This window comes from Nannobrachium achirus (assembly GCF_963921795.1).
Source record: "Nannobrachium achirus genome assembly, chromosome: 12".
NCBI classification, from domain to species: Eukaryota; Metazoa; Chordata; class Actinopteri; order Myctophiformes; family Myctophidae; genus Nannobrachium; species Nannobrachium achirus.
Window position 1 is genome coordinate 9,590,691 of NC_137832.1, and position 15,022 is coordinate 9,605,712.

General features: G+C 42.5%; 1 protein-coding gene across 1 annotated transcript in view; it reads left to right on the top strand.

The window, feature by feature from the left end:
- cemip2 (cell migration inducing hyaluronidase 2) overlaps positions 1-15,022 on the top strand; it is a gene marked incomplete at its 3' end in the record, with an annotated part of 90,971 nt that overhangs the window by 68,053 nt on the left and 7,896 nt on the right. Inside the window, exons 9-10 of the mRNA XM_080738443.1 lie at positions 7,979-8,191; positions 12,735-12,940. Of these exons, the coding sequence (XP_080594569.1) occupies positions 7,979-8,191; positions 12,735-12,940 (419 nt within the window). The remainder of the gene's footprint in view (positions 1-7,978; positions 8,192-12,734; positions 12,941-15,022) is intronic.

A 15,022-nucleotide genomic window follows, 5' to 3' on the forward strand; every position in this document is an offset into this window, starting at 1 on the left:
GCACAGCTACCTTGGAGCCATTTTGGCATTTGGCACAGAAAGAGTCTCTCATCACCACTTGTATTTTAAATGGAGGGAGAAGTGTTAAGCGAAGCACTCTTCTGTTCTGTATCGCTTTTCCTTTTTGACCTGATCCTCTCACTCCCACTCTTCTGTTCTCTTCTCGCCCTCCATTCGTCTCTCCCTCCCCTCGTGTTCCTTGACAGCATAATCGTCCCTGTCGGTTGGAAAGCCTCCTATGTCCAAAACCGTTGCTTTTTCACGATTCACACTCAAAAGCAGCAAAAGCGGCAGATGGACAAGCAAAGGCATGAGACCGAGATGCGTTTGGAGCAAGTTGTACATCTGCTACTTTTGATGCTTTTGTGTGACACTGTAGGGCAGGGGTCTTCAACGTTTTCAGGCCAAGGACCCCTGAGTTGAGAGAGAGATGAAGCAGGGACCCCCACAACCTGTTCATAGATTCCATATAGTTTCATCGTTTGACAGAACAATCATCAGTGTATTTTGGATTCTTGTCACTTTGCGTGTTCTGATATTTAACAACTTGAACCGTCAATACTTATAAAACTTGACCTTTCACTCTGTACTTATTCCGCTCTTTTTCTCAGCTACACCAAAGCTCTTTGCCAAAAATAGCTGATCTACAAGCTCACAACGCCTCGTGCTGCGAGGCGTTGTGAGCTTGTAGATCTGCTATTTTTGGCTAAAGTTCTCAGAATATGGACACTAGGGTTCAAATGGTTAATATAAAAAAAAGAGGGGAAAAAAAACGTTTCTATCGCACAAAGATTTGGAGGACCCCCTGTAGTGACTCTGAGGACCCCCTAGGGGTCCCGGACCCCCTGTTGAAGACCCCTGCTGTAGGGTGATGAAGTATGGACGTTAATGTACGAAAAACAAAACAATAGTAACATGAAGAGAAGAGGTTTCTACCCAACAGCGACGATATATATTCTTCCCAAGATACTCCATCCAATAAGTCCACACTGTAGCACCATACACACACAGGGTGAGGTGAGGTCAAACACATTATTACATGTCCCTTGACCTTAATGCAACACACACACACACACACACACACACACACACACACACACACACACACACACACACACACACACTCACAATAACATTCCTCAGGCTGTATGTAACCTTCCCCCTTATGCTCAATGAAAAGACTCATCAGTCCACTGTCCAAGTAAGTGTGTGTGTGTGTGTGTGTGTGTGTGTGTGTGTGTGTGTGTGTGTGTGTGTGTGTGTGTGTGTGTGTGTGTGTGTGTGTGTGTGTGTGTGTGTGTGTGTGTGTGTGTGTGTGTGTGTGTGTGTGTGCGCGCGCGTGTGAGCGCATGTGTGAGCGTGTGCGCGCGTTTGATAGAGAAAACTGTGTAGGAGAGAACCGTTTGTGTGTGCGCACATTTTTTATAATGTGAGCTAACTGTGTAGGAGTGTATGGGAGCATTTGAGAAATGTGTGTATGTAAGAGATTTATGAGTGAGACTTTGGTCTGTGTGTGTGTGTGTGTCCGTGTGTGTGTGTGTGTGTGTGTGTTTGTGTGTGTGTGTGTGTGTGTGTGTGTGTGCGCTTGCATGTGTGTCTGTTTTTCTGTGATTGTTAGAATCAGACTCTCTCTCTCTGTGTGTGTATGCTTGTGTGCGTGCGTGCGTGTGCGTGTGTGCGCGCGTGTGTGTGTGTGTGTGCGTGCGTGCGTGCGTGCACATGCGTGTGAGACTTGGTTAGCTGAAGGATTGGCCAATGTCTCTCCCTAACAGGAACCAGGCTCAGTAGATTAAGACGTACCCACACAAGACCTCCTACTGCAAGGGGTCTCAAAGTGGGGTCCGGGGAAGGGATGGGACGATACGCGATAATATCGTTTATCGTGATAAAAAACACTCACGATAATCGTATAGAGGAGATTTAATTTATCGTGATATCGTCATGCACTGGGATCAATTCACCTTTTATTTGCTGAGCTGCATAACTGGTGCCACTTAAACCCTCTAGAATTGGTAAAAGGTACTTATAATATAATGTACTTGATACAGTCTTTTTTTTCACTCTATCAAATGTCTTTGCCAAAAATAGCCGATCTACAAGCTCACAACGCGTCACGTTGTGAAGCGTTGTGAGCTTGTAGATCGGCTATTTTTTGGCAAATGTTCCGCCCCAGTGTAATGGATTTTGATTATCGTGATAATATCGTAAATCGCGATTTCTTTTGTCATTAATCGTGATATGAAATTTTCGTATCGTCCCATCCCAAGGGACGATACGAAAGTTTCATGTCACGATTTATTGTGACCAAATAAATTGCGATTTACAATATTATCGCGATAATCAAAATATCCCCAACGTCCATCATCCTGGGGCGGAACATTTGCCAAAAATAGCAGATCTACAAGCTCACAACGTGTCACGTTGCAATGTGTTTTGAGCTTGTAGATCGGCTATTTTTTGACGAAGAGATTTGGTGAAAAAAAGACGTATCAAGTACGTTATTTCCAGCTGCAGACTCATTCTGACATCTCTCCTGTGCAAAGAGACGATTCTTCCACAATTCACTAGAGGTCAAGTGTGTAGAGCTGATGTCTGACATCAGGGTTTTCCGGAAACGGCACAAAAGGCTCTGACATCACGTACGTCAACACAGACTTCGGCACGCGTGTTCCCCGCCACAGCAGGGACTGCATATAAGTTCTACATCTCATTATTCCTACATCTCATTAGTCCTAATTTGGTTAGGGTTAGGTTTTAGGGTTAGGTTTAGGCATAGTTTTACTGAGGTTAGGGTTAGGTTTAGGTATAGTATTTTTCACCAGGTTAACATTCACCAGATTCGGACCAATGGGATGTAGGAACAATGAAATGTCCGACCATTGCCATGGCACCGTCACAGCGGGGAGTGCAGTGCCCGGCCTCGATACGGGCATAAAAGGGACACAGACAGACAGATACAGAGATCTCCATATATGGGCATAAAATGGACGCATACAGACAGATCCGGGTCCTATGACGAAGACATGGCACCCTTTTCACATTGTCCTATTATAGCACCACCAGGAGGCCACAATAACCTACCTGACCTGGCGAAGACCTGTGCTCGTTTTTTTTTTTTTTTGCTGCAGACCCCCATCTGAAAGTTTGTGTGTTTAGGTGGATTTGTTTAGGAAGGTGTCTGACAAGAACCAGTGGTCTGAACTTGGAGATAAATGTAACTTTCCCAGGAGTTGTTCCAACATTTGCTTTTAAGGGATATTTCACTTTCAAAAAAACTTTTGGTAATTGTATTGTCTAATCAGGCTTTTATGAACACCCTGGACAGTTTTTAAGTTGCTACATTCAATATTTAGATATTTGATGTAAATGTTACATCAAATATCCATGATAGATTCATTAAAAAACGCATTATTTTCTGGTTACTCATACTACCCTCCTAATACATGAGCAGACCGTGTTTTCTCAAAAACCTTTTTCATTTATTTTTTAATAATTCTTTGGGAAAATGAGAAAAATGTAATACAAAACAAAATTATGAAAAATAAATAATAATAAAAAGTTATCGAAAAACCACGGCCTGTTCACGTATTAGGAGGTTAGTATGACTCACCAGAAAAAAAGAATGTGTGTTTTTAATGAATCTATCATGGTTAAAATGGAGTTTGAAGTTACAATGGGTGTGTATGTGGAGAGGCCTTGAGCCTGGGGGGGCCTGAAAACATTTACATCAAGTATCCAAATATTGAATCAAGCAAATTAAAATCTGTCCAGGGTGTTCATAAAAGCCTGATTAGACGATAAAATGACCAAAAGTTTTTTTGAAAGTGAAATATCCCTTTAAAACAGTCCTACCTGAGATACCTAGAGAAGTACCTTTGTTTTGTTTACAAACCCCCCACCCCCTTTTTACATTTTGTATTTCAACTTTGTACTTTACTAATTTCTCCATATACACATTTTTGAAGCGGTGAAAGCCGCTTCCAAGGAGTGGCTTTGTGTGTCCCCCATGTCCATATATGGTCATTTCAGTCCAGAATTAACAAGTTTTATCTGTCCGTAAATGTGTGTCCCCCATGTCCATATATAGTCATTTCAGTCCAGAATGAACAGGTTTTATCTGTCCGTAAATGTGTGTCCCATGTGTGTCCCCCATGTCCATATATGGTCATTTCAGTCCAGAATGAACAGGTTTAATCTGTCCCGTACGTCCAGAATATGTGTGTAGTGTCCTAGATTCTGTAGCTCTAGACAATTTTATACTCAGATTCACCGCTTCACTTCGAACCGAGGTTTGATTTTTTACAAGCTCACAGCTTGTAGATCTTCTATTTGCCAGTAGTAGCCGAAATATACAATAACATTAAAGTGGTTAAGCTATTCCTCATTTTGCTGGGTTGGGGATTACCCTGGAAACCCCCTCAAGGACCCCTGGGGGTCCCCCGGAACCAACTTTGAGAACCACTGATCTAGAGAGGACCATTAGTGGCTTTTTGGGGGGTCTGCAGCTTGTGTTCCAGCGGGCCTGTAGAGAAACTTAAAGAAAGACAGCGTGTCATTGCTGTGAGCCTATCATTACTGGAGCGGGACAGGGAGGCCATTAGAACAGCCTTTATTTTCAGGCCTATAGACTGTAAAACAAGCACTTCCCGAACTTTTTAGCTTTGAGACCCAAAAAAGGCATTTGATGTCTCCCAGTCCCCAGGACCCAGATTTAAATGTAAATATTACAAAAAATAATGATTATTTAGAAAATATATTTACTGCATATATTTTCTCAATTGATGGGGAAAAAATATGTAGTGCCTTTATCAATTTTTTTATTTTTTTATTTTTATTGAGCCCAAGACTCTATGCTAATTAGTGGGACCGGGCCCGGGCCCGGTCCCACTAATTAGCATAGAGTTTAGGCCCCGGCCCGGCCTGGCCCGAAAATGTCAGGTTGGGTTGGGTTCGGGCAGAATTTAGGAACTCTGCCCCAAACTTAGCTCTGGTCCATCGCGTCACTCCCGGTGACGCTCTGACAGACCCGTCGGCAAATGGCTAGACCACGATATCTCAGCCCCTCCGAGCGCTCAACTTCAGTCAAAATAAACAAAACTATTTCACTACTCACCAAACCAAAGGTAGTTTTGCGCTGTTGAAAGTATATTCTCCGCGGTGGTGAGCCCCTCAGCACCCCACCTACTCTGTAAAATACATTATTTTTGTCATGAAATAAAACGCACCCACCTCGAGCCACCTAGTGGCCACCGCAGATACAATGGTTCACAACCCGGAAATAAGCGGTGGTCGAGTTGGATGCACTTTATTTCATGCCAAAAATAGTGTATTTTTGCAGAGTGGGTGGGGTGCTGGGGGCTCACCAACTAGAGAATAGACTTTCAACAACGCAAAACTACCGTTGGTTTGGTGAGTAGTGTAGTAGAGCGCTCGTAGGGGCTGAGAAAGCGCGGTCTATTCATTTGCCGACGGGTCTGTCAGAGCGTCACCGGGAGGTGACGCGATGTAAACCTGGTGTGCAGGAGTGTGAGCCTGCTTGCATGTTTGCATTTGTGTGTGTGTGTGTGTGTGTGTGTGTGTGTGTGTGTGTGTGTGTGTGTGTGTGTGTGTGTGTGTGTGTGTGTGTGTGTGTGTGTGTGTGTGTGTGTGTGTGTGTGTGTGTGTGTGTGTGTGTGTGTGTGTGTGTGTACAAACATTCCCGTGTCATTCCATCCATGTTTCATCTCTGTGATAACTTGGAAATGTTTGCATCTTTGACAGCTAATACACCAGATGTTGTTGTGGTTGATGAAGAGTCCAGGGAAGTGTCTGTATTGGAGATGGCTTGCACCTTTGACCCTAGCCTAGAGGAAGCTTTCATGACCAAGGTCATTAAATACCTACCTCTCCTAAATACGATCTCAGAGCTGGGGTACAGGTGCAGACTATTTGTTTTCATATTTGGCAGCCTAGGACATATCCACAGGCTGGTTGTTAGAGGGTTTCAACAACTTGGAGTGCCTAAAAAAGAGGCAAAAAGGCTGGCAAAGTATTGTTCCGTCTCCGCTATAATCGGCAGCCGCCACATATGGCGGAGACGCTGTTACTTATACCCGTAGAGTACCAAGTGCCTTGCTATTGTATCATGAAGACATAATGCCATGATTTTGTAAATGTTACTCTACTGCACCTATACTATTTGTGTCCTTGTATGCATCTCCTTTGTGTGGACATAAATAAATGGTTAAAATGTGTGTGTGTGTGTGTGTGTGTGTGTGTGTGTGTGTGTGTGTGTGTGTGTGTGTGTGTGTGTGTGTGTGTGTGTGTGTGTGTGTGTGTGTGTGTGTGTGTGTGTGTGTGTGTGTGTGTGTGTGTATGTGTTGTCAGTGTGAGTGCAGTGCAATAAATGGAAATGTTGTTCTGCACCCAAAGTGAAAAGTTGCAATACCTTCATTATTGCAATCCCTGCAGTAACAGCTGTCAACCATAACTGTTTTAACACAAAAAACATTATAAATAATACTGAGAATACTAATAAACCATCAAAGTACAATACATAAAACCAGGATACATAAAAACATTCAAAGTTTCAAATGTAAAAAAAAAAAAGAAAAAAAAAAGATCTCATCGAGATTTGGCAGGCCCCCTGTAATAGCTCTGAGGACCCCCCCAGGGGTCCCGGACCCCCCGTGGAAGACCTCTGTTATTTGCTACTAGTCATTTTTTATTTCAGAGCATATTTCAGATCTAATTTAACATTGTTCTGGTGCAGGAGCAGAGCGATTACTGAAATAGGCTCAGGGGTCTGTCTGGGGGGTCCCAGGTGAGGAAAGACCCCAACCAAAAGTCAGAAAGGTTATTCTGGCTGCTTTAAAAGTGTAATAAATGAACTCAGGATGTTTTAAAACCTACAAAACAACTCTAATATTATGAAAATTTGATATTAACTGGCTGGCGTACTGTAAAACATATCCGAAAAGGCGGCCATCTTTAATACTGGCGGACATTTTGAAAATTAAGTGTCTAATGTGATTTTTCTAAAGAATGACCCAAGAGGTACACTCTGTAAAATTGTGGTGCTTCTTTCCAGAACTGAAGTATTGTTCTCCTTAACAGCCCCGCTAGTAATGAAACCTGTCACTATACTCTGAATAAGGCGCAAAGCCTATAGGTGTGTTTTAATGTCTCTAGCCCAAATACAATAACTTTTACTTACTTAAAGGGGGCCTGTCACCTAAAGGGTTACTGTCACTTTAAGAATCATCTTAAAAAACAAGTTAATATTTTTATGATGTCATTGTGGGGATGCGCAATTATAAGCCAATCAAATTAAGTGTCTGTATAGCCTGACTGTATGACTACTTACTGTACTGGTCAGCTGTTGTTGGGGGGGAGCTGTTGTTGTCATACCCCGCCATTTGCAAATACCTTCGTACTCTCATATGCCTCTGTCTCCATAGATGTCCATGTAATTCATAGTGCACTGATAATGTCATGTCCATGCCTAGATCATGCACCACGTGTGTGTACATTGCTCACAGCTTTCAAACAAAAAAATCTGAATGGAAATCCGTTCAGGCATTCATGAACTAGCAGCCATTATGTTTTCCTAAAATGTAAACAAAGATGGCTGCCATGTTTGAAAGATGGGGTTGCTATGGGGGTTAAACATGCAATTTCGCGATTGGTATCATGCCTACTAAATTTTTTGGGGTAAATTTTTTTTAATTTATTTTTATTTTTTTCAAAAACTGGAAATTCTCTGGACAATCGGGCCTGGCGGGGAAGGACATTAAAATATTCTCGGGACTATCGGGCCTGGCGGGGAAGGACATTAAAATATTCTCGGGACTATCGGGCCTGGCGGGGAAGGACATTAAAATATTCTCGGGACTATCGGGCCTAGCAGGGAATGAGTTAAGTGGCAACTTGTTTTTGCCACCAATTTCAATGCTCCTCATCAAGAACCCTTGTCCCTGACCTTACTCTTTCTCCTCAGGTGTTTGGGAACTTCTCGGCGGTGCACCTGTCCCACGTAGAGCTGAGGAACATGGGCCAGCAGGCTGAGCGGGGCCGCTACCCGCTGCACTTCCACCTGTGTGGGGACGTGGACCGCCGGGGAGGCTACCGGGACCCCACCTACGTGGACGGACTGTCCATCCATCACTCCTTCTCACGCTGTATCAGCATCCACGCCACCAACGGACTGCTGGTCAGTAGTCTGGGATCACTTCACTCTTCGGGGTTGTAACCGGTCTGGAGCGGAAACCACAACAAGTCATGTTGTAGTACTCAAAGGACTACAATTTGCCGGAAAGATCAAACCGGATTCAGTTTTAACCCAAAATATTCCCCTGCGCTCAAGGACATACTTTTAGGGCCTACCTAATAAACTCCTTGGTGCGGAGTAGTTTTGCTTTTGAAAAAATCGTTTGGTATATGCATCTTTTAGTCCAACTGTTAGCGACTGGCAAGACTACACTAGGCTACGCAAGCATTTTTATAGGGATTGGGGAAACAAACGGACGGAACCAAATCAAAGCGATGCCGCTTCTTCTAGTGGTTTCCGCGCTTTAGGCGGAAACCAAACGGCCTGTTGTGAACGAACACCAGGCTTTCCCCCAGAAAGCCTGGTTAGCTGGTCAGTGCAGTGTGTGTGTGTGTGTGTGTGTGTGTGTGTGTGTGTGTGTGTGTGTGTGTGTGTGTGTGTGTGTGTGTGTGTGTGTGTGTGTGTGTGTGTGTGTGTGTGTGTGTGTGTGTGTGTGTGTGTGTGTGTGTGTGTGTGTGTGTGTTAGGGCATTCACCAAATATTAGAATATTCGAATATCAAAGTCACTATTCGACGTTGTTCACCAAAGTCGAATATTCGCTTATTTTATTTTTTATTGTTTTCTCTTTAAAAAATATATAGTTTATAAGGCTTGGCGAGATAGGAAGTCATAAGAATTAGTTGTCATCCTGGTGGATGAATTTGTTAATGCTCTGTACCAGGGGTTCTCAAACCTTTTTAGGCCGTGACCCCCAAAATAAACATATTTGAACTGGGGATCCCCACCCTGACAAGCACTTGGATTGTAGGTATTACATTTAATGTGACTCGGTTCCAGAGATAAATATTGTGAAAATAGCAGATCTACATGCTCACAACGCCTCGCAACGATAAAAGCTAGTTTTCAGAATACTTATGATTCTACCAGGCCTAAGGCAAATTTCCATATTTTCTGGAAGAACTTTAATAAAAACTAAGCTATCATGACTAAGTATTTTGACAATTTTGCCAACAAATTATAGAATAACTGTTAGGGAGGGACTAGTGGAAAAGAAATCCAGTAGAACTAAAAGACAAGTCCTTTTGTGTTTGGTTGTGCTTTGATCTTGTAGGTCTGCTATTTTCAGCATGCAACCAAGTGTAAAATCAGCCATTACGACGGCATCAAGGCACGCCAAAATACATATTTGACGATAAAACTAACTGTGGATTTAGTCGACCAAAACTAGACTAAAACCAAAACTTTTCACACGACTAAAACTAAACGGAAACGTTATTCAAAAGACTATGACTACAGCTAGTCCCTTCGTCATCCTCTTCCTCATCCATTTCTTTGACAGCAACTGTTGTTAGCTAGTCCCTTCGTCATCCTCTTCCTCATCCATTTCTTTGACAGCAACTGTTGTTTTATGGAGTTGATCCTCCATCGTTATTAGATTTAAATCGTAGCCCTCCACATTCCTGTTGTTTTCTATCTTCTGTCTTCTGTCTCTGTGTCTCTGGTTCTGGAGGCAGAACTTGATATTAATCTGTTTTATTTCCTTCGTGAGAAGTTGGCAGATATACGTAGAATCACACAAGGAATGTGTTTACCTCGATCTCCATTTCAATCAAACGAGCATAGTAAACAGCAGTGTGTGTGTGTGTGCGTGTGTGTGTGTGTGTGTGTGTGTGTGTGTGTGTGTGTGTGTGTGTGTGTGTGTGCGTGTGTGCGTGTGCGTGTGTGCGTGTTAGTTTGCCAATAGCAGTGGGTACCGTACAAGGCTGCTTTTTGTGCGCGCGCGTGAGTGTGATTTCATTCTTGACGTCAAGCGGTGACATGCCAGCGTTTGTCCTTCAACTCGATGACAGGAAAATAAAGCCTTCTTTTTCCTGAGGAAAAGCAAGCTGATAAGGGACTGTGGGACAAACTGTCTTCCTGCTCCACTGAGGGACATCCAGGTTCACAGTCCATAAACCCAAGGACTTCACATGGCCAACAACCAGCTTGTAGATGGGCTATTGTTGCCACTTTTATGCACCGTTCTTTGCTCTTTTGCCTTTTGCACTCTTTCTTTCCTAAGCCATTATTACTTATATTTTTATCTTAGATGTGTTGTGTTTTTTGTTGTAGTTCTACCACTGCATTGTCTGAAGGAAGCCGAACAAAAATACGTTTTACTCTTATGTACCTGTACAAAAGATGTAACAATAAAGTACAACCTTGAACCTTGAGTACACTAGGGCAGGGGTTTTCAAACTTTTTGGACTCAGGGCGCCCATGTAAATAACTTTTTTCATCCACGGCACCCCTGAATTAGACTGTTCATTTTTTTAGAATCTTACATCCTATTGGAGAAATATCCGTTTCCATCAGAACTGACTGAAAATAACGTTATACTTGACGTTTTAACCACTTGAACCCCAGCATGCCTATTCTTCACCAAAAATAGCCGATCTACAAGCTCACAACGCGTCACAACGTGACGCGTTGTGAGCTTGTAGATCGGCTATTTTTGTCGAAGAGAGTTGTGGTAGATGGAAAAAGAACTCGTCAAGTACAGTGCAAATCAGGTCTGTTTTACTAAGCATAGTGAAGTGATTGACGTAGTGATATTGATGAATTCCAAATAAAATGATCTCGCGGCATCCCTGGACTGGCATCACGGCACCCCAGGGTGCCCCGTCACCCACTTTGAAAACCCCTGCTCTAGGGCATTAAGTAAGGCATTAAATAACAAAAAAAAAAGATAAATAAATACATTAAAAAAGTTGAATTATGGAGAAGAGGTTTCTTCGTGACAGTGATGATATTTACTATGTGCTACATTGTTGCACACCTCTCCTTGTATCATTATCCCCCAGCCAGCTGTAATTTAGAGTGAACATTATGTAACCAGTGTCATTTTCTTTCAGCACGGTAGGAGTTTCTGGAAGCGTCACTGTAATGGCTTTTTCCAGGAAAACAGGAATTCAGCAACTGTAACATTATAATTAACCCTTTCAACCTGTTGGGGGGGAAAAAAACGTAGTTAGCAATTTCTTCAATATTTTTCTCAAACACAAAAAAGAAGTTAGAAAAAGGAGATAAGAGGTTTCTGCCCGAAAGCGACAATATGTAGATTTAGTTTTGCTTTATTTTTTTGTCTTTATTTGTCTTTTATTCAGCGGTTTTTCAACATTAACATTTCATCTTTCTCCTCTCCTTTTCAACATGAGAATGTTGGCGCTGAATGAATTATTGCCTCGGACTTCTTTGATTGATTTATTGAATACTTAGTCAGAAATGTATTCTATGTATTCTATTCATCAACATAGCATACTGAATTAACACAATAATACACTATTATGTACAAAAGAGATAGGAAAAAAAATACATTTACCCCATTGTGGGTGGCATATAATAGTTTTTAGGGGTTAGGTGGATGGTATGGAAAAACACAATATCGCAATCTTTTTTCCAAGCTGTATCACGATACACAATCTTATCAGGTAACAAAAACTACAAGAAACAGACCATTTAGACCAATGGTCCGCAAAGTGGAGTCCAGGGACTCTCTGGGTTCCTTTTGGGAGGTCTAAATTGACCCTTACAAGAATGTTACTCTGACAGTATACAAATGCATTTGTATACTGTCAGAGTTAAGGTGAGACCTTGACATTTTAAAGTTTGAGAACTACTGATTTAGATCAAAATGCAGGTTTAAATTAATTCTGCAATGAATCTCTGTATTAACAATTCAACAGGAACGTTTTTCATAAGGCTCTCCCTCATTGTATCACGATATATATATATATATATACAGATCCTTCTCGAAAAATTTGAATATTGTGTGAAAAAGCATTGCAGATGCCATAGCACCCCAAATCATAACCGACTTTGGAAACTTCCCATTGGACTTCAGAAGGTTGACATTTCTCTATCATAAATCCTTGTTTTGAGTGGTCTTGTGTAATATTGTAATATTTGAAATATGGACTTTTTATATTCATAAGCTGTATGCCCTAAAAATACAAAATTGTAACAAAAAAAAGGTTTGGAATAATTCACTGAATGTCCAATGTATCTAGAATATATGAAAGTTTCGAGAAATATATTAAAGTTTCAAGACAATTTACTTTTACACAATATTCAAATTTTTCGAGAAGGATCTGTATATACGATATCTCTGAAAAGGCATATCGTGGAGACACTCTCTCAACATTGGTGGAAAAAGTACTCACATTTCTTACTTAACCCAGGCCTAGGCCTAGAATTATTGAATGCTTTAACTATTGAAAAATAGCAGATCTACAAGCTCGCAGCGCGGCACCGAGTGCCGCGCTGCGAGCTTGTAGATCTGCTATTTTTGAAAAAGTCGTGAAAATGTGTGTCGTGGAGACACAGTATCGTCTCAGCGATATTTATCAGCATATCGCCCTCCCCTAATAGTTTTGTTTCCCTCCCCCCATCCATGTGTTCTCCTGTCCCGTCCCGTCCCGTCCCTCCCTCCCCGTGGCGTGGCAGGTGAAGGACACGGTGGGCTACGACACGCTGGGCCACTGCTTCTTCCTGGAGGACGGCATCGAGCAGCGCAACACCTTCTACCACAACCTGGGCCTCCTGACGCGCCCGGGCACCCTGCTGCCCACCGACCGCAACGACTCCCTCTGCACCGCCATCCGGGACAAGGTGTACCCGGGCTACACGCCCTCGCCCAGCACCGAGTGCAAGTAGGTACCCGGGCCCATACACGCCAGGGATGGGACCATGTGAACATGTCATGTAACCATTATCGTGACTGAATAAATCACGATTTATGACATTATCGCGATCACAGATATAGAAAGCGAGATACCTCGTCCGCCCGCTTCAGTTGATTGGAGCGACCCGTCTGTCCAACTTGATAGGCACAAAAGAGGATGTGTCGAGGGCAGGCTGCCACTCAAAAAAACGACTGGCCAATCGCAACGCGTCTTTTCCGGGACTTTTCCATTCAAACCTGCCTCTGATTTGCCTACCGACCTTGTTGTCTGTTACGCACACAGAAGAATTCCAAGCCTGTCAATCAAAAATGCCCACCAAGGCGAGACGGGTACCAGAGAGCCGGAAGAGGCGTCTACCTTTTTATGTCTGTGATCGCGATAATCAAAACATCCCCAACATCCATTATCCTGGGGCGGAACATTTGCCGAAAAATAGCAGATCTACCGATAACACGACGTGTTGTGAGCTTGTAGATATACAGTACATACACAATAAACTGTATCAAGCTTGTTTTTTTCAGGCCCGTTTTACCAATTATAGAGGGTTTAAATGGTACCGGATATGGGCGTGGCAAATAAAAGGTCAATTAATCCCAGTGCATGATTGAGGATTCATGATAAATTATAATCTCCACAATACGATTATTGTGAGTGTTTTTTATCAAGATAAACAATATTACCTTTTATGGTCCCTTCCTTACTACACGTCCTCACTCAGCACCGAGTGCAAGTACGTACTGTACTGTACCTCTCTCAATGTTGGTGGAAAAAGTACTCACATTTCTTACTTAACCCAGGCCTAGGCCTAGAATTATTGAATGCTTTATCTATTGAGAAATAGCAGATATACAAGCTCACAGCGAGCTTGTAGATCTGCTATTTTTGAAAAAGTCGTGAAAATGTGTGCAAATCTTTGAATATATATATTTTCAAAGCGAACGTTTGTAACTAAAATTTTGCTTCTGGGTGGTCCCTGGAACTAAATATTTTGAGATGGGGGTCCGTGGCCAAGTAAATATCATTTTGGGGGTCCTTCACATGAAAAGGTTTGAGAACCACTGACATAGTAGTCTCTCAAGAACAGACTAGCTGAGCTCCAGTTAAGTGAAAAGGACCTTTTCTTTGACGATGGCTGGCCAGATTGCTGACATAGAAACATAGGTTTTTCAAAAAACCTTAGAAGGATTCAAAAGACACTTATAGAATCAGGTCAACATTCTGATTTTCACAATTCTTCAAAAATAGCAGATCTACAAGCTCGCAGCGCGGCACTCGGTGCTTGTATATCTGCTATTTTTCAATAGTTAAAGCATAAAATAATGATACACAATAATGTGTACCCATTCTAAATGGGTTAAGTATCAATACTGGAATGTAGAAATACTCGTACTTGTTTTGATCGTTTAGACATGGTGTCATGGATCCGCTATACCCGATAACAGTCTCGACAAGCCCAAATCTTATTGATACTCGGGTCTCGATTAATTCATACCCGGGTTTGTAATGGACTCGGTTTTCGGGCTGCATCTCTAAGTAAAGCCCTTTGCACACAGGCGCGTTTAACCGCAAGGATAAAACGGACAATATAATTTTTTGAAAAGAAAACAATGATTCTCTATGACCTCATGCACACCGGCTCCGAATTAGCTGTGCGACGAGTGGCTGCCGCCGTGCGTTTTTTTCTCGATCGAAACCAGTTCGATTCGTGCGTCTTGTCGCATGCGGTAAAAAACTCATCACTCCTTTTATGACTCCTTTTTGGATCCGCAGCGCCGATTCCGCACAGCCTTGCACACCAAATCCAATGCGTGTTATTCATGCCGCAAACGAAAAAAACGCAACTGTCCTGTGTGCAAAGGGCTTAAGGGTTGTCGTTTTTTGGACCAAGTATCAAACCGTGGGTAATCGGTGGTCTCTCCACAAGACTTTCCAAAATGGGGATCATTGGAATCGGAAACCAAAACCCTGGCGTTTGGCGGGGCTCTAGAACCAACGGCCAGGCAGGGAGAGAGAGAGAGAGACACGGGCACTGAACTTCTAACGCCAAAA